Source organism: Neophocaena asiaeorientalis, unplaced genomic scaffold, assembly GCF_003031525.2.
Source record: "Neophocaena asiaeorientalis asiaeorientalis breed wild unplaced genomic scaffold, Neophocaena_asiaeorientalis_V1.1 scaffold149, whole genome shotgun sequence".
Lineage (NCBI taxonomy): Eukaryota > Metazoa > Chordata > Mammalia > Artiodactyla > Phocoenidae > Neophocaena > Neophocaena asiaeorientalis.
In genome coordinates, this window is record NW_020174442.1 from 2,363,577 (window position 1) to 2,383,273 (window position 19,697).

The 19,697-nt window shown below is 42.2% G+C and overlaps 1 protein-coding gene and 1 pseudogene across 1 annotated transcript; both read right to left on the reverse strand.

Annotated features, from left to right (window-relative positions):
* Window positions 1–8,576: 8,576 nt before the first annotated feature.
* LOC112407757 (60S ribosomal protein L26 pseudogene) lies at window positions 8,577–9,015 on the reverse strand (annotated as a pseudogene).
* Window positions 9,016–14,330: 5,315 nt separating this feature from the next.
* Window positions 14,331–18,146, reverse strand: SPMIP10 (sperm microtubule inner protein 10). Its single transcript, XM_024757143.1, has 3 exons — window positions 18,061–18,146; window positions 17,372–17,480; window positions 14,331–14,540 (listed from the first exon to the last, which is right to left on the reverse strand). Exons 1-3 carry the CDS (start codon window positions 18,144–18,146, stop codon window positions 14,331–14,333), a joined length of 405 nt encoding a protein of 134 aa, XP_024612911.1.
* Window positions 18,147–19,697: the final 1,551 nt, after the last annotated feature.

The window sequence follows — 19,697 nt, forward strand, 5'->3', positions numbered from 1 at the left end:
CTGATATAGCTTGCTGGCTTTCTCAAGAGGTTGGGCTGTCTGGGGGACTCATTACTGGTGGTTGGATAAGCAGCAGCAGCAGTAGCTAGATCAGCTTTGTGGAGCAAGAGCCCGTGCTGGTGAACTCATGCATAACCCACATCGATGCCTGTTCTGTTCATAAGCCAACTGTGAAAGGACTGGTGGGGCTGAGGATAGAAGCTGGCTGACGTCTGCTGGGTGACTCTTCCTGTGCCTTGGTTGGCTAGTGCCTCACCTGCAGCCAACACTCCCTGGTGGACATTAACCAGGGCTTCTTGCTCACTCCCACTGATCCACTCACAAGTTCTCTCCACACTTGCTCTATGATTTTCCAGTCTTGCTCTTCCCCAGCCACTGACTGACCAGTCAGGCCATTTGCTAGTGCCCATGAATCTGTGAATAACTTTTCTGGGGGCCCGTTTTCTCTCCACACAAAGTAGATAACCAGGAGAACCATCTGAAACTCTACCCACTGAGATAATTTTCCTCCACCACCGTCTTTCAGCACGAGTGGGCTGTAGCGTACTAGTAGTCTATTTTCAATGTGTATTCATATACCAAGAAGAAGATTTTTCTTCCTCTATCAGCTGGTCCTAGGAACACTTTAAGAGGCTACAGCTATGAGCTGAAGGAAAAGTGTTTATGTAAGAGTAATGAAAGTAGTAGTTGTTCTGATCTACTTGCTTGCACAGCTTTATTATGCTTTGGGGATCTGCTTGAGCCCAGTTTCAGATATACTGTTTCCAGCTTATGATGGATGTTGCTGGTGTACCCAATCTTATGACTTGGTAGGTCTGACCAAACCCAGCTTGTGGCGAGCAACTCTAGTTTTGTAGTCATTTGACGTCTCGTAATCAGATAGTCTCTTCCAGGTCCCAATAGTGTGTCAGAAGCTGTTTTGTGAATGGTGTATAGTTCTCTCCTACAAGTAACAAGGCCTTGCCCAAGAACCTTAGAGATCTGCCCTGCAATTCTCAAATTTGGGCTTCCCAAGTATTTCACACAGCATCTTTATCTACCAGAGATACATCGAGTACCCTAGAATCTTTGGGGTCATATGGCCCAAGAGGCAGTGTTTCTTATACCATAACCTAGATCCACTACAGAGCCCTTTTCTACTCTGAGTCCCACTTAAACTGGTAAACTTCCTCATCACCCACTAAATAGCTTGGAGCAGTGTTCCCAAATGTCATAAATACTGTCTCCAAAATGCCTACCATGCTCTGTGCTTTTCTCTTGGTGGCAGGAGTCACAAGGTGCAGTGACTTGTCCTTTACCAGAGAGGAGATGTCCTAGGATGTACCAGAACACTGTGCCCTTAGAAACCTTGCCAATGTGGTAGTCTCCTTTATTTTTCTTAGGATTTTTTTTCCACCTTCTGAAGTGTACTTCAGCATCCCAGAGCACTTGCCATTTCCTTCTTAGTCATGCTAAGTGAAGTCATGCTATCAATATAGTTGACCAATGTAAAATTCTGTGGAATGTCCACATGATCCAGATCCCTTTGGACTACATTATGACAGAGAGTAGGAGAGTTAAAGTAGCCCTAAGGCAAAGTTGTGACTGTATATACTATTAACCATTCCTTGTGAATGCAAACTTTTACTGATTCACCTTTCTGATGGGTATAGAAAAGGATATAGATGTCAGTTAGGGCTTTACACCACATACCAAAGTCTATGTTAATCTATTCTAATAAAGGTACCACATTCAATGAAGTGGCATCAGTTGGGGTTATTTGGTTGAGTTTCAGGTAGTCCATGTCATCTGCCACAATTAATTTGGTTTTTGAAGAGGTCAAGCTATTGAATCAAATGGGGGTATATGGGAACCATTGTTTCTGTATCCCTGAAGTCCTTAATGATGGTAGTAATGTTTACCATTCCACCTAGGATATAATATTATTTTTACATTATTGCTGTTTGTTGGTTTTCATTTTTAACTTTTTGTTTTGAAATAACTACAGACTCCCAAGAAGTGGCAAAAATAGTCCAAGCCTTCCTGTGTACCAAGCTTTCCCCTGTTTTCCTGAAACATGTTAAATACCAGAGCCATTGCACAATTTAATGCAGCTTCTTCTACCTATATTTTGTCCTAGTTCTCTGCAGGTGAAAATCTTAGCAACTGCACCCCTACAGCAAATCAAGCACTAACAATAGTTCACTCACTACCAACGACAGGGTTCTCATTGCCATCTAGTGGACGAGTTATCCAACGCCAAATCTAGATCCAGTTGGCTTCCTAGGACCACTTCTCTCACCAGCTGTCTTTCTTGTGAACAGAACCTAAGATAGGAATTCCTGCTTAAATGATCTTAAAGAGAAACCTATTAGGTGAAAAAAGTAGGGGACAGCAGGGGATGAAGTTCAGCAAAGATATGGCTTTAGGAAGAGTCTAGTCTCAGCCTGATCCCATGGGAAGCCCTGAATCGTGAATTGCACCACAGAAGTTGTGCCACCCAGAGGTGAGGAGGCTGCTACATCATTTCATCACTTAGCCTTTGTCCACCGCCCTCCCCTGGGTGGGGGAGGTAACTTACCACCATTATCTCCGGGACCACTGCCAGGTGAGGAGGCTCCTGCGGGCCAAGAGCAATTCCCCATAAAAGGACAAAGGCCTGAGTCATGAGCAGCCAATACCCACAGCATCTGGGGGATGAATGCACAGCCTGTGAAGAGCCTATGGGCAGGGCTCCCAACAGCATCTGCTATCCCTCCCTGAGGAGAGGATACCGTTTAAAAACTGAATGATGGGGCTTCCCTGGTGGCGTAGTGGTTAAGAATCTGCCTGCCAATGCAGGGGACACGGCTTCGAGCCCTGGTCCGGGAAGATCCCACATGCTGCGGAGCAGCTAAACCCATGTGCCACAACTACTGAGCCTGCGCTCTAGAGCCTGTGAGCCACAACTACTGAGCCCACAACCCACAACTACTGAGCCCACGCGCCTAGAGCCTGCGCCCCGCAACAAGAGAAGTCACCGCAATGAGAAGCCCATGCATCGCAACCAAGAGTAGCCCCCGCTCTCCGCAACTAGGGAGAAGCCCACGCGCAGCAACGAAGACCCAACGCAGCCAAAAATAAATAAATTTATTTTAAAAAACAAACAAAACTGAACGATGAGAAGGAGGCAGCCACGGGAAAATCTTGGTAGGAAAACTGCAGGTAGTTCTGAGATGGGGACTAACTTAGCATGTTTGAAGTGCAGAAGGAAGGCCATTGCCAGGGGAATGGGGTGAAGGAGGAGAGGAAGGGAGAAACTGAGCTTGTGAATCTGACAGAGCAGCATGACACAGGCAGCAGCTGGCTTTTACTCTACCACTTCCTCAAGACACTGTACGTCTTCAAAGCATGTTAATGTTGTTTTTGCACTGAGAAAATTTGAGTTGGTGACATGATTAGAAATGTTATTCCTTACTACTTAGTCATAAAAAAGAAGGAAATGCCATTTTCAGCAATATGGATGGACCTAGAGATTATCATACTAAGCAAAGTCAGGAAAAGAATGACAAATACCATATGATATCACTTATATGTGGAATCTAAAGTATGACACAAATGAACTTATTTACAAAACAGAAACAGACTCACAGACATAGTGAACAGACTTGTGGTTGCCAAGGAGGAGCGGGGAGGGAGTGGGATGGATTGGGAGCTTGGGGTTAGCAGATGCAAACTATTGTATAGAGGATGGATAAACAACAAGGCCCTACTGTATAACACAGGGAACTGTATTCAATATCCTGTGATAAACCATAATGGAAAAGAATATGAAAAAGGATGTGTATATATGTATAACTGAATCACTTTGCTGTATAGCAGAAATTAACACAACATTGTAAATCAACTATACTTCAATAAAATTTTTTTAAAATGTCATTTCAGCTTTTGTTAAAAATATACAGCCCCACATCAGCTCATAGCTCATTCCGAATGTATCCGATCTCAGATATGAATGTATGAGCTCTTAGATATTACTGCTTTCTTGAATTTTTATAAGTTAACAAAGCAGGTCCAATCTTGACCTCGGGTGCCTTATTTATTCCTTCCTAATTAGGCTATACTGAAATGAACTACCTTTGAAAGGGAAAACAGATTAGTCACACTAAATGGCTTTCTTAAAATACTTCACGATAAAAAAAACACTGCACCTCTTGCTACTCCTATACCACACATTGATTTTTCCCCCTCCGCATTATCATCTGTCTTTCTAGTAGAAAGTGTTTTATACCTTTTCTTGGAGGTTAAAATGGCTCTAATAGGTAATTCCCTGGCTGTCCAGTGGTTAGGGCTCTGCGCTTTCACTGCCGAGGGCCGGGGTTCAATCCCTGGTCAGGGAACTAAGATCCCACAAGCAGCCTCAGCCAAAAAAAAAAAAAAAAAAGGCTCTATAGTGCCTTACTGACCTCATTTATAAAGGTAACTTACCAAGTGCAACTAAACTCCTCTCCAGGATAGGTTGACCTTATTTCCATGTGCTCAAGCCTTGCTTGTGTGCTTCATTCACCCCAATATAAACTGTCTCGAGGGAGCCCTCTGTTCCCCATCCACATGTCTTTGATCCTAATCCGGGCTTCTCACCTGGGTTTATTTTCAAACAAGTTTATTCATCGCTTAATCTCCAATCCATCCTTTGAAGTGTTGCCAGATTAATTTTTCTCAAACTCTGTCATGATCATTAACATAACTCTCTATATAGTAATCTATTTCGATCACTAATTTGGGGATTGAAAGTCCTCGATGAGCTGGATCCCTTTTCCTAAGATTACCTTCTTTTATTTCCCACCAGGAAACTTTTCTCTGCCCAGGATATTCTCACCATTCTGTAAATGCAGTGGCTTTTCCCTTCCTCGTTTCCTCTATTTATGCTTTTCCCATGTGTGGAAAGTCCTTTCTAGTTCTCATTGGTTCACATCGTACCCGTCGCTCAGATCTGCATCCTCCTAGAAACCACCCTGACTTCGTTGACTCTCTAAAGCTTAGCTCTCTTCTGGAAGGTAGCATCAGTCGAGGGCTGATCATCTAGTAATCACTTAGGATAAAATGCACCTGCGATTGCTTGAGAACACTGTAATGCAAACATGACTTTTGTCTTGCAATACCTGGATGACAATGAACCTTGCTGTACCTGCAAAGTATTCTCTTAAATCTCCAGAAAGACCAAAGGATGAACAAGTTGCGTTTCCTGATCAAATTAAAAACAGAGTTGTCACAGCTCATTGTTGGGGGAATTAAGTCTGTCTGCCCTGTTCGACTCCCACTGAAAGAGGACTCTTGGAAATTAGTGCTCTCTGTCCCTTGGACTTCATGTGCCTTTTTCCTTTGCTGATTTTGCTCTGTATCTGTAACGGAGGAGAACCCTAGGGGGCCCTTCCAGAACAGAACCCGCCCACCCCGACATGCCCCCTGCCTTCCTCTTGTCTGTAGAAAAACTTTAGCCTCTTAGGCCTTCCCCAAATTCTAAAGAGTAAATTTAACCAGAGAAGTGAGAAAATGCAGAAAGAAAGGAAAAGAGTCAAGCAAGAAAAAACAATAATATTTTAGCCATTAAACCAAGGGCAAGGGCTATAGATAATATTCTGAGCCGTGTCCTTTGAGCTGTTTTGCAGAGCCTGAAACCTCCACCAGGTGAAAGAAATTAATTGTGTGCTGCCCACAAGCATGTAGACCCCAGACCTGTTGGAACCAGAATGTTGATGATGTTGACTCCGTTACCTCACCATGAAACAATCAGAAGAATGTCAGCAAACTGATCACACACCCCACGACCCTGGCCCTCACCCTGTCTTTAAAAACCTTTCCCTGAAAGCCTTCAAGGAGTTTGGGACTTTTAAACACCAGCTGCCTGAACTCTTTGGTTGGCCTGCAGTAAACCCTGCACTTTCCTTCACCACAACCCAGTGTCAGTAGATTGGCCAGCAAGTGGATCCAAGTTTGATCTGGTAACATATCCATTTGTTGTAATAAATCATAGCCACGAGTATGACTACATGCTGAGTCTTGTGTGTCCTCCTAGTGAATTATTGAAACTGGAAGTGGTCTTGGGGACCTCTAACACAAAAGGCAAATGAGCTTCAATGAGTGAATGAATAAACAAATTGTGGGGACTTCCCTGGTGGTGCAGTGGTTAAGAATCCACCTGCCAACGCAGGGGACACAGGTTCGATCCCTGGTCCAGGAAGATCCCACACGCTGTGGAGCAACTAAGCCTGTGTGTCACAACTATTGAACCTGCGCTCTAGAGCCTGTGAGCCACAACTACTGAGCCCGTGAGCCCCAACTACTGAAGCCCACATGCCTAGAGCCCGTGCTCTGCAACAAGAGAAGCCACCGCAATGAGAAGCCCGCTCACCTCAACCAAGAGTAACCCTTGCTCACCACAACTAGAGAAAGCCCCTGCGCAGCAACGAAAACCCAATGCAGCCAATAAATAAATAAACAAATAAATTGTGGTACATTCATACAATGAAATACTATTCAGCAATAAAAAGGAACAGCCTGAATTGATGAAATAGCAGCAGCACCAAAGCGGCTTATAGGTGGTGAAAACCATTTACCTGTGATCCAAATTCTTTAATCTGTATCAGCTACATGGGCTGTGGCTTTGATTACCTTTGGACAAACTATAATGTTTAAGGAAGTTCTATATATGCTTCTTGCATAGCGGCACTTCCTAGACCTGTTGACAGTACTTAGAGTGTGGTCCACACATAAGCCTCACCTGGAAGCTTGTTAAAAATGCAAATCTGGGGCTTCCCTGGTGGCGCAGTGGTTGGGAGTCCGCCTGCCGATGCAGGGGATGCGGGTTCGTGTCCCGGACCGGGAGGATCCCGCGTGCTGCGGAGCGGCTGGGCCTGTGAGCCGTGGCCCCTGGGCCTGCGCGTCCGGAGCCTGTGCTCCGCGACGGGAGAGGCCGCAGCGGTGAGGGGCCCGCGTACCGCAAAAAAAAAAACAAAAAAAAATGCAAATCTGGGGGCCCCATCTCAGAACCATAAGAAATGTGGTTCAAGGAGGAGAGTAGCTCTTCACGGGCAATGAAAGAGGAGACAGCTTTTAAAGATACTACCATCTACCTACAAGGAACAGGTATGATTGAATGGCTTTGTGGGGAAGGGGAAAGGGGAGCAGATGGGATCTAATGTGATTTCTGAGACCCAGAGAACCCAGAACATAGGACATTATTAGGTGATGGTATTTACCAATGTTAGATAACTTGTGCAAATAGTTAAGTCAGGAGAAAACAGTAGGCCTGAAAAGAAGAGTGGGGAAGATGAGGAGCTCATCTGATGAATGTGAGGCTCCTGGTGAGACAATTATTTGAAAGATGCAGCTTGGAACAGAAATTCTAGCCTAGCCCCTAAAAGAAATTAGAGATATGAATTTTTGGTTTTTTTTCTTAGTGGTGATATTTGAAGCAAAGATGGTTGATGAAAAGCGTTCCTCTTCCCATTTGAGGGGATTTCCTATTTCCTGCTATTCCTATATTCTTCCTCTCGGGAAAAAGCTACTTTGCAACTGAGTTAGCCATGGTATGGCTAAAATTTAACTCCCAACCCAATCCATATGTCTGTCCACAGGCCTAATAAGAATCTAAACATCGTTATTTAGTGTCACGCTAAGCGCTTTCCTGTTTCCTAACAGACTATTTACAACTCTATGAATGAGCTATCTGTAGCCTCATTTTCCAGATGACAAACAGAGAGAGGAATATGGTGCGTGGAGCTGCTTGAAGCCACACAGTTAGTAGTGAAGTCAGAATTCAAAGCCAGGTCAGGCTAACTGAAGTCCATGCTCTCGGAAGTGCTTTACTGATGGCTTTTAATTTGTCCCTAGAAAAGATATGTTTTCCTGTTTAAATGTGTTCTCCCTTGTTTTCTCTTTTTTAGTTTTCAAATTTTTACATATCAGATGAAATTGCTCTGTGGCTCAGTAAAATGCAAGGCACTGATGACGGTACCCAAAGGGTTTAAGCTCCCCTTTGTTGATAAAATGCTCTCTTTGAAAATTTTGTTAGTTTCAGAGGCACTGAAGAATTTTTACCTTTTTAAAAAAGCGCAAACCAACAAAACATTTTTTAAAAAAGAAAAAAAAGCTTTGTCTTTTTTTGAGTGACGCAGCAGAGACCTCTTCTGGCCAAGAAGGAGAAGTCTTAGGCAGAGAACCAACTTGGAAAAGGTTAAGGTGGAGAGAACTGGTACAGGAGAAAATAGGATATGAAATAGGTTTCATAGAAGAGTTGATAGTTATGTTGGATATAAAACTCTGACAGCAGAACAGAGAGGAGTGCTTTCCACACGTGTGGAGAAAAATACGTTTGCTGTAATTTACAAAGATACGAGGATGTAAATAAGAATCATTTATAACTCCACCATCCGAAACTAATATTGTAAACATTTTGATGCACTGGCTTCCAGCATTGTTTTATGGTCATATGCATTCTTTTTATTCACACTGGGTACACCTTGACTTTTCATCTAGTGTTCTATCACACACATTTTGCTACATTCTCCTTTTTTTCATTTTAACAGTTTTTAATGAAAGTTATATATAAGATTACTTTATTCCTGCATCTTCTCAATTGTTTCTTTCTTATGTCTGCCCTTTTCCTTTCCTACCTGGAGAGATTTGACTTTACATTCAAGGATCTTTTTGTGGTTTTTGTCCAGTTTTAGTCTAGTGACAAGCACCTCGCGGGGGCGAATGCCCACACGGACAGTCGTGCCATTAGCCTCCTCTCGCTGCACTCAGTCAGTATAGATGACATACTTCTTCCCGTAAGCCTGGGCTACATTGCCAATTTGCTGCCCTTTGCAGTGCCCTCGCGTAATCTGAACTTCCTCATCCTTTTGGATATGCATGGATCGAATACTGTACTTCTGTCTCAGCTCTTTGGAAAGAGGGGGAAGACATAATCTTCCTGTGAATGTGGGAAGGTACATTGATGTGCCTTTTCTGGTTCTTGCTTTGATCAGAAGCCACAGAGGGATTGAACTTCATCTTGGCTGCTGGTACTTCAGCAATGGTCACTGTTTTGGTCACATTCTTAAAAGAAGAAAGATGTTTTCTGACAGCAAGGCTTTTATTGGTAAATCACATAAAAGCCAGAGAAGTTTCAGTGAAGACTTTTGTACTGGTCCCCATGTTGCTGGGGTCCCAGTTATGCACTGAGATGCACACAGCTTGGGGAGTGTAGTGCTGGCTCCATTCTAGCCGCTGCTCACCTTCTCTGCCAGACGCCCCTGTGTGGGGTACACCTATCCACCTGCTCTTGGTGGCGCCTCAGGCTGACAGAAGCTAATCAGTAAAGGCCAAATATGATCACCTATATTCTCAGTATGTGAAAAATATATCCATTGGCATTTTTGACCCTGGAAATCCCAGAGATTTCCCAGTCACTGGGACTAACCCACCTGGGCCAAGATGCAAGGAAATTTACAGTCTTAAACTGAACCACAGTGGAATGGGGAGTTTTGAAAGGAGGAAGCCAAAGGTACAAATTAGAATTTACATCTAAGAGAGTGACATTAGATGAGGAATAATCTGAAAGAGAATCATTTCCTGGGACATAACCTAGGGGTCACACAAAATTAGAGAAAATTAAGTAGGACAGAATAATTGATACCATAGGGTGAGGAGACTGTCACTGGGCCAGACCTCACAATTAGCACAATTGGATGAGAACAATATACTCAGGTGTTTTCATGAGGCAAGAACCAAGCACTGTACATTGCTCAGTGCAACCCTTTTGTTGAAGGTTTTTTTTTTTTGGTTTATTCCTAGAGATGTACAAAGACCCTACTCAAATGAGCTTCTGCAGTTCTAGGCACCGTTTCATAGAGAGGTGAACCTCTTCAGGATGTCCTGCAGCATTCCTATTCCTCATTGCTGTGAAATTGAGCCTCAGGTGTCACCTTGGATTTTAAATTCTAGTTGAGTGGTATAAACACAGAGAAGTATCTCGAATTTTAACTTAAAGATCTTGCTGATAATTATCCCACCACCAGCCAAATTTTCTTTTGTTTTCAATGGAAGAGAAAATAATGGAGAAATACTTGACAGGAACATAGTCCTGTCAATGCTTACTCTTGAGAAGAAGTGGATTAGTTGGCTCAGGTCTATTTTAGAGGCAAAGTAGGAAATTATAGGAAGCAAAAATCTTCAATTTATCCTAAATAGCTTTTAAAATTCAGAACTGCTTTTTTCTTTTTTTCTTAAATTAGATGTATAAATTGTCTGCCTGGCAATTTCTCAAGTTTGGACTGAAGTGTGGGTAGAATGACATAATTATATAAATTATATTTCACAGTTTTCTTCCTCACATACCTTTATTTAGGCTCTAGTACTTGTCAGTTGAGGAGACAGATATATTCTTTTTGATTTGTTTCTGTTTTCAATTTATTTGCTTATTTATTTTTGGCTGTGTTGGGTCTTCGTTGCTGCCTGCGGGCTTTCTCTAGTTGTGGTGAGTGGGGGCTACTCTTCGTTGTGGTGCACAGGCTTCTCATTGCAATGGCTTCTCTTGTTGCAGAGCATGGGCTCTAGTACGTGGATTTCAGTAGTTGTGGCATGCAGGCTCAGTAGTTATGGCTCATGGGCTCTACTGTGCAAGCTCAGTACTTATGGCACACGGGCTCAGTTGCTCCACGGCATGTGGGATCTTCCCGGACCAGAGATCGAACCTGTGTCCCCTGCATTGGCAGGCGAATTCTTAAGCACTGTCCACCAGGGAAGTCCAAGACAGATATATTCTAGTATCTCTTCTAGTTCTTCGGACTGGGCTTTATGTTCTCTTGAGAACTTGGATCTAAAGGACTACGGGATTCCTTAGAACAATTTTTAAAAGGCTAGAGTTTCACTTCCAGCATGACAATGTGAGGAGCTCTTCAGACTCACTACCAAAAAAAAATCAGTAATAATTATAAAAGGACAGCCATTTAAAGTCTCTGGACATGGTCCTGGGTGCATACAGCAAATGAAGAAATATTTATTTAATGAAATCTCCTAAAGCTCAGTGAACCCTGAGGTGTTTGATCCAGGACCCACTTCTCCCCTCTCCCCTCCCAGCTCACCATAGTGGAAACTCTACTACAGAGTGGTGCAGCCAAGAGCACAGGGTTCCTCTCCGCACAGATCCCAGGTAGAGGGCTGTCTTCCTAGGCAGGGCAGGATATCAGCATTTCTCATCCTGACCCCAGCTACCTGTTTCTGAAGCTAAGTTCTATGCAAGTGTGGCCAAAAGGTGGGGGACTCCTTTTTTTTTCTGCTGAGCCCCAATTCATGGGATGGAAGCTCTGCCTTGGGCGTAGAGGCTCTGAGAATACTGGGGCCCTAATTCTCCTTGTCCCAGATCATAAGGTGGCGGTTCCACACTGGGAGAGACAAGCTGAGAAGACCTGAAGCTGAAACCAAGCAGGACCCTGCAGAGCCTTCCTAGGTACAAAAGCCCCTCTGTGTCTCCCATTTCTTGTTTGTAGAAAAAGGCTTTGGTCTCCTAGGCCTTCCCAAAGTTCCAAAGAGCAGGCACAAGCAGTTATTAATTAGGGAAGTGAGGGAATGCAGAAGCACAGGAAAAGCAGTCAAGAAACTATAGTTCAGCAGTAAAACAGAGTCCTAGTTCTTCCTCAAGGGATATATACAACAATCTGACACATATCTTTGGGTTGTTCTGCAGGGACAAAGACTCCCACCCAGGCTGAGGATGGTGACTACATGCTGACCACAAGCACAGAGACCCCATACTGGTTGGAACCAGGTTGGTGAATAAGATTCCTGAAACAACACTCTGTTAGCAACCACCAACCAATCAGAAGAAAGTCATACCCACTGCAACCCTCACCCTGAATGTTGCCTTTAAAAACCTTTCCCTGAAAGCTATTGGGGAGTTTGGTTCTTTTGAGCATGAGCTAGCTGCCCATTCTCCTTGCTTGGTGCCTACAATAAATGCTGTATTTTCCTTCACCACAACCCAGTGTCAGTCAATTGTCAACTGGACCCAACTTCAGTTCAGTATCACTTAAATTACCTTCCTTAATAATTTATTTATGCTTTCTTTACTGATTTTTAAGTTGTTATTAGATGCACAGCTCTATCTTTTTTTGTAATAGTTTCCTTGGTGCTGTTATCAGATATGAACACTTGGCTGAATGAAGCATAGCTTAGACCCACTATGGTCTTTTTAAAAAAAGAAATTCTGGTAAAATATATATGACATAAAATTAATGATTTTTACCCTTTTTGAGTGTACAATTCAGTGGCATTAAATACATTCACCCTGTTGTGTAACCATCCATCTACAGAACTTTTCATGTCAAACTGAAACTCTGTACCCTTTAAATGATAACTCCCCATTCTCCCCTCTTCTGTAGCCCTTGGTAACTAACTACCATTCTATTTTCTATCTCTAAGAATTTGACTACTCTAGGTATCTCATATAAGTGAAATCACACAGTATTTGTCTTTTTATGTCTTATTTATTCACTTAGCCTGTTGTCAAGGTTCCCCATGTTAGAACATGTAACAGAACTTCATTTTATGGCTGACTAATAATCCATTCCATTACATTCATATACCATATTTTGTTTATCTGTAGGGAAACAAAATTTGCCACCCTAAAATGTCTCTGGCATGCGGATTATTTCAAGCTGAAAACAATCAAGGCCCAGAAGACTCAGGAAGAACTTTTGACCTTCCCCCTAAGTGCCTAAAGGAATTTAGATAGAGGGCCGATTACAGGAATAGAGCTATCATCAGAGATGTCTGCAAAGAACATGAGCTAGATGTGGTGGGGGAAACTCTTAGAGATCACAGGCCACCCTGTGTCCCACTGTCTCTGCAGGCCCAGCAAACATTTACCAAACTTTTACTTTTCCATCTCCATGTCCATTGCCTTCCTCCCTTTGAAGTCCCAAATCACTATTTCCAAATCCTCTTCTGTCTTTAGCTGAAGGTGGTATTTAAAGTGAGGGTTTCAGGGACTTCCCTGATGGCTCAGTGGTTGGGAATCCACCTGCCAATGCAGGGGAGACAGGTTCGAGCCCTGGTCCAGGAAGATCCCACGTGCCGCAGAGCAACTAAGCCCGTGCGCCACAACTACTGAGCCTGTGTGTCACAACTACTGAGCCCGTGCTCCTAGAGCCCTTGCTCTGCAATGAGAAGCCATTGCAATGAGAAGCCCGCACACCGCAACAAACAGTAGCCCCCGCTCACCACAACTAGAGAAAAGCCCACGTACAGCAAGGAAGACCCAACGCAGCCATAAATAAATAAATACAATTTAAAAACAAAGTGAGGGTTTCAGTCATTTGGGTGAGTTACTCAGTTTTCCTGGGCCTCTCCCATGTATACATGTTATTTAACTTTTGTTTGACTTTCTCCTGTTAATCTGTCTCATGTCAATTCAATTCTTAAGCCAGTCAGAAGAACCTAGAAGGGTAGAGGAAAATTTCTTCCTCCCCAACAATCCATTCATCCGTTGATGGACATTTGACTTGTTTCCACCTTTTGGATATTATAAATAATGCTGCTATGAACATTGGTGTACAAATATCTGTTCAAATCTCTGCTTTCAATTCTTCTGGGCATATACCTAGAAGTGAAATTGCTGGATCATAAGGTAATTCTGAGTGTAACTGTTTGAGAAGCCACCATACTGTCTTCCACAGTGGTGCATCATTTTTGCATACAGTGATTATTATGTCTTAAGTTACGTGAATCAATCCTTCACTATAGGAAACTGACACTTGGATACACTGAACCAATATGGAGACATGTGTCTCAGCTAAAATTGTATGACGTATCAGAGTTGTCTACTAACACTTCTAATAACCATGCTGATTAGCTGCCGGTCTCTATAGCCTTGGGGGGGGTGTTGGTGCAGTGGAGCAGAAGGAAGGGTGTTGGAGCAGTCAGAAAAGAAGCAAAAAGCATTCCACATCCTGCAACTCTATTTCAGTTTGGCTTTCTTGACACTGAGTTTTGGAGGGGATGAATAATAAGGGTGGAATGAGAAGGAGAGAAAGGTAGAGGAGTGTGGTAAGGTTAGATGGTAGGACTGAATCCGTCTGCTGTTTCTTAACTACTTGGTGTGAAATTAATTTCAGTGAGACAGTTTTCCTTGTTCCCCCACGTCATCTCAGATATTCTCACAGCCTATTTCCTTTCTAAGCTAGTATAATTTAAAGAGTATGCAGTTGACTTATAGCCTTTGAACAAATTGAACCTATAGGCAAGATACAAATGTACAAGAGCTTAAACATTATGGGAGAGAGAGAGAGGGAGAGACTGAAATACTTTATCATTTTATTCTTCTTTCATCAGACCAGTCGCCTCCTGAAGCCATGGGAAATCACAGTGCTTTGGTACCTGGAGAGAGGTGAATGCAGAGGCATATCTGCAATTTTTATTTCTGGTGGGACTTTCTTCAAGACAACTTTACGATCTTCCCCATGGCAAAGCCTTTCACTGTGATTCAAAAACAGAGAGTCTTCCAAAGGGCCGGCATGGATCCCACATGCTTCTGCATGCTAAAAGAAAAAAAATATGCTGTATATCACACCAAAAATCACCTTATTAGGGACTTCCCTGCTGGCGCAGTGGTTAAGAATCCACCTGCCAATGCAGGGGACATGGGTTCAATCCCTGGTCCAGGAAGATCCCACATGCCGTGGAGCAACTGGATCTGTGCACCACAACTACTGAGCCTGCGCACCACAACTACTGAGCCCGCGTGCCACAACTGCTGAGGCCCGCGCGCTTAGAGCCCATGCTCCGCAACAAGAGAAGCCACCGCAATGAGAAGCCCGCGCACCACAGCAAAGATTGGCCCCCATTCGCTTGCTGCAAATGGAGAGGACCCTCGTGCGATGACGAGGACCCAACGCAGAGAAAAATAAATAAATTAATTTTTTAAAAACCCCACTTTATTAGATTAAGATGGAAGTTGCCCAACAGTTTTTCTAACTGTTCCTGTTGAGAAGGAAGGTCTAGTGGGCAGAGCAATATCCCTTTTTCAAAAGCAGTGCTCTCTCACTGGTGTCTTCCGACCAACAGGAAGAGCCAGTGGTGTGGGCTGCAGACTATAAACTTGGAGTCAGATCACTGACTTTTAGCTTCACTACTTTTGTGTTCTTGTACAAGTCATTGACCTACCATGAGACTCAGTTTCCTCAGACATAAAATGGGAATCATTAAAGGATTCTTTGAGTGTTGAATAAAACATTCTACGTGAATGAAAAAACTTTCGCCAACTACTAAGGAAGAGAGCTACACAGTACGCAGCTGCTGCTGCACCCTGCTGCTGGGTAGATAACAGCTACTTAAGATTATCTTAGTTGTACATCTATTTCTGATTCTTTGATACTGCTGAACAGCAGTCTGGCCTGGCCTTGGGGTGCAGCTCCCTCTCTCCTATGCTGTGTTCTCATGTTGTTAAAGAGCTATATCATCAGGAAAAATGGTAAAATGAAAAGAAAGCATAGCTGGCATTTATTCAGTGCACATTCACTTCATTGTAATTCTCATTTAATTTTCACTTTTACTCTGTGAGGTAGAATATTCCATACACCAGTCGCTAATTATATTTTTTACATTGTTAGGAACACTGTCCACTAAATCCGAGAAGTGAAATAACAATGAAAGAATTATGCTGACTTATAGCTCTAAAGAGTAAGGGCAAGACTAACAGAAATGTTTTGATGCATTCAAAACAGTTCTTCATTATTGACTTCAACTCAAAGTTTATACCCTATAGTTCTAGTAAATGAAAAATATAAAGTCAGTACTAATATTGTCACCATGCTAAAGCTACTTAGGACATTGAAAATGACTTGATAAGCCACTAAGTTACATGAAATACAGCCCAATATTAAGATATTAGAAAGTCTTAATAACCATACAAATTTGATGTTTAAGTCTGGTATTTGAATCGTGATTTCCTTAGTTTCATATTTGTTTTCAAAATATCAGATAAAAGTACATATAAAATAATCGTCTCAAGGCAAATGGCAGCCTCATTTCTTACATTGTATGTATGCATTTTATAAGAAAATAATTGAGCCATATTTTTATATTTTGTATATCATATAATATTCATATTTTATAATCTCTCTGTCTTCACAAAGTACATTCTTACTCAACATTAATTCCTTATCCTTTAGAAATTTGGAAATTAGTTATATAAACACATTTCTTCCTAGGAATCCTAACATGAAATCTCCTCTTATTGTCTGATTCTTACAAAATATTATAATCTCCTTTAAAGAAACAACTTACCTTTTCACAAGTGAATGGTCAATCAATCTGAATTTGGAAAATGTTTTGAAACTACTGACTACTGAATCAGAGCATTGAGTGGGCAAGGAGTCTTATCTGTAAATCTAGCCAAACCGTTCCCATAGCTCTCAACCTGAGTGTACAATACAACTGTACAAATACACGCTCTGTGAAGAACAGACTTGTGGTTGCCAAGGGGGAGGGTGGAGGGGGGAGAGTTGGATTGGGAGTTTGGGGTTAGCAGATACAAACTATTACATATAGAATTGATAAACACGGTCCTACCGTATAGCACAGGGAACTATATTCAATATCCTGTGATAAACCACAATGGAAAAGAATATAAAATATACATATATATATATGTATAACTGAATCACTTTGCTGTACAGCAGAAATTAACACATTGTAAATCAACTATACTTCAATTAAAAAAAAATACATGCTCTGTACTGTAGCTTTAATGTTAATGGCACCTACTTCTGATGAACTTAACAGCTGTGAGTTGCCATTATGTAGAGAAAAAGGTAGACACGTTTATGAAATCTTTTGGTTTATCTATTTTAAGTTTGTAATTGGGTTATTTGAATAGATATTGCTATTTAACTTTTGTTTGCAAGTTTATGTGAAGGTGCATCAAATAGTTTTTGTCAGAACAGAATGGTGGTTGTCGGGGCCTGGGAGGAGGAAGAAATGAGACAAAGGGTACAAATTTTCAGTTTTAAGAAGAATAAGTTCTAAGGGTCTAATGTTCAGCACAGTGACTATAGTTAATAATACGGTATTATATACTTGAAAGCTGCTGAGAGTAGACCTGAAGCACTCTCACTGCAAGAAAAAAAGAGTCAACAATGTAAAGTGATGAATGTGTTATCTTGACCTTGGTAATCACTCCACAATGTATATAGCAAAGCATCACGTTGTATACTTTAAAGGTACACAATCATATTTGTCTATTATTCCTCAATAAAGCTGAAAAAATGAAAAATAAATTTCAAAGCAGCTTTTGTAGAGTTATATATGTCTATTCACAGATATGTTAAATAGTATAAGTTTTTTATTATAAATACCTATAGGAAAATACCTTCAGATTCACGTTCCTGAATTTCATGTTCTGTTTCCAAGGCATTACATAACGTCTTGGGATCATCCCGTGCTTTAATGAAAACCGTGGCAAATGAATCTCACCACACCTGAAGATTAGGAAAAAGCAAGAAGAAAGGATATATTGTGAGCTAAATTCAATTATTTTAGCTTCATTTTATGGAATGGAAGCAGTTGTGTCTGTGAGGTTTGGACCCTCGCAGATGCAGCACAGAGCTGTGTCACTGTTTGAGGCTCACCTGGTAGATAACCAACCCATTAAATCCCCGAGTATCACCAAGATCAAGAGTCTGGGTTGGGTACCTGTAGCTCTAACTGCACGCTGTCCTTTACAATTTGCTCATGTGTTCATTTTGGCCTGACTTTATGAGGGAAGACAGCACACCATGACCTACCTCAGGCCTACTCATTGACCTAAAGGAATCACTGGCCACTCACAAAAACCAGTAACTAATTTAGCTTCTGAATTTAGTACATGCCCTACACTCAGGTCAGACTTGCTTTCTCTGCACACACACTGTTTTGTTCTGGAACATAAAGCTTTCTATATAGATGCCAAGGGGAAGCACAGAATTAGCGTCCTCATCTATGTAGCTCCCAGACTGAAGACAAAGGAACAAAAAACAAACAAAGAAACCACCCCAAAACCCAGAACCCTTAAGTCCTCACTTAATAGCAGGCTTATATGAATTCTCATTAGAACAGCTGTTGGTGAGTTTAGGTAAGATAGGACAAGTGTCTTTGCCTGAAGCCATCACTGCCAGTAGTGACAGGAATTCTCATCTAGAACTTCACTAGTCTACTAGTCTAATTATGATGTCATTGCTGCCTCGGATCTAACAATGTTTTGCTAATTTCATAGCAACCCATAGCAGTTACTTTAGAAGTTGAGTGTGGCACTTAGAGCTATTTTCGGTGTTTTTAGTACACCTTGAGTACACCATCATTCTTATCACGAACACTTGAAAAATAAGGATGCTTGCAGATATATTACAAATTTGACAGATACTAGAAAATATATTGGACTAAAGAATTATTATTCACAAATAATCACTTCAAATTAACACTATTTACCCTTAGCTGATTTTCCTCTTTACATACTGCACGTGGTTGATATGTGTCCCATTTGTTTCACCATTACTTAGACACACTTCAAGGTGTAAATCAAACTTGCCTAAACCCAAACCAATCCAACCCATTTTATCTCCTAAGATTTGAGTTATATCGCAGAGTATTTTAGGTAACAAAACTCATTTTAATAAAGAAAGGTTATGAGTGAGGATGAGCACCTAAATTACTAGGCCAGAGACGTGGAGGGTTATTACTGCTAATACTCCTAGCCAGAAGGAGGAAAAATGTTAGGCTGAGCAGAAAGAATGACTGCAATGTACACTGCCTTGGTGAGAGTATTAACTGAATACATATCCGGCAACAGTCTGGAGAGAACTTTCTAGATCTGGATAGTCAGAAAGGTTTAGAGAAGAGTAATGTCAATACACAAAACTTTACAGAACCTTAAATAACTGAAGCACTGGTGGGCTTCCCTGGTGGCGCAGTGGTTGAGAGCCCGCCTGCCGATGCAGGGGACACGGGTTCGTGCCCCGGTCTGGGAAGATCCCACATGCCGCGGAGCGGCTAGGCCCGTGAGCCATGGCCGCTGAGCCTGCGCGTCCGGAGCCTGTGCGCCGCAACGGGAGAGGCCACAACAGTGAGAGGCCCGCGTACCGCAAAAAAAAAAAAAAAACAAAAAAAAACTGAAGCACTGGTTTCTATATATAACATTAGGATGTACTACAATCCAGAATTCTGGTTTGCAAATGTTAAGGAAATAACAATGATGAAAACAATCCGGGAAGGGGGGAATGAGGGAGGAGCAATCCACTGAAGATGAAGTAGCCTGAGGCATTAATGTCCCTCAAATACTGTAACTTTCACTAGAAAAATTAGCAGTATTTACATTTCTGAATGTTGATTATCTTTCCTGATATACTATACCTTTTTTTTTTTTTGCAGTACGTGGGCCTCTCACTGTTGTGGCCTCTCCCGTTGCGGCGCACAGGCTCCGGACGCGCAGGCTCAGCGGCCATGGTTCACGGGACCAGCTGCTCCGCGGCATGGGCATGTGGGATCTTCCCGGACCGGGGCACGAACCCACGTCCCCTGAATCGGCAGGCAGACTCCCAACCACTGGGCCATCAGGGAAGCCCTACTATACCTTTAAAATCACCTTACATAAAATAATCTCAGGGACTGTGGTGATCACTTTACAAGGCATAAAAATACTGAATCACTATGTTGTATACCTG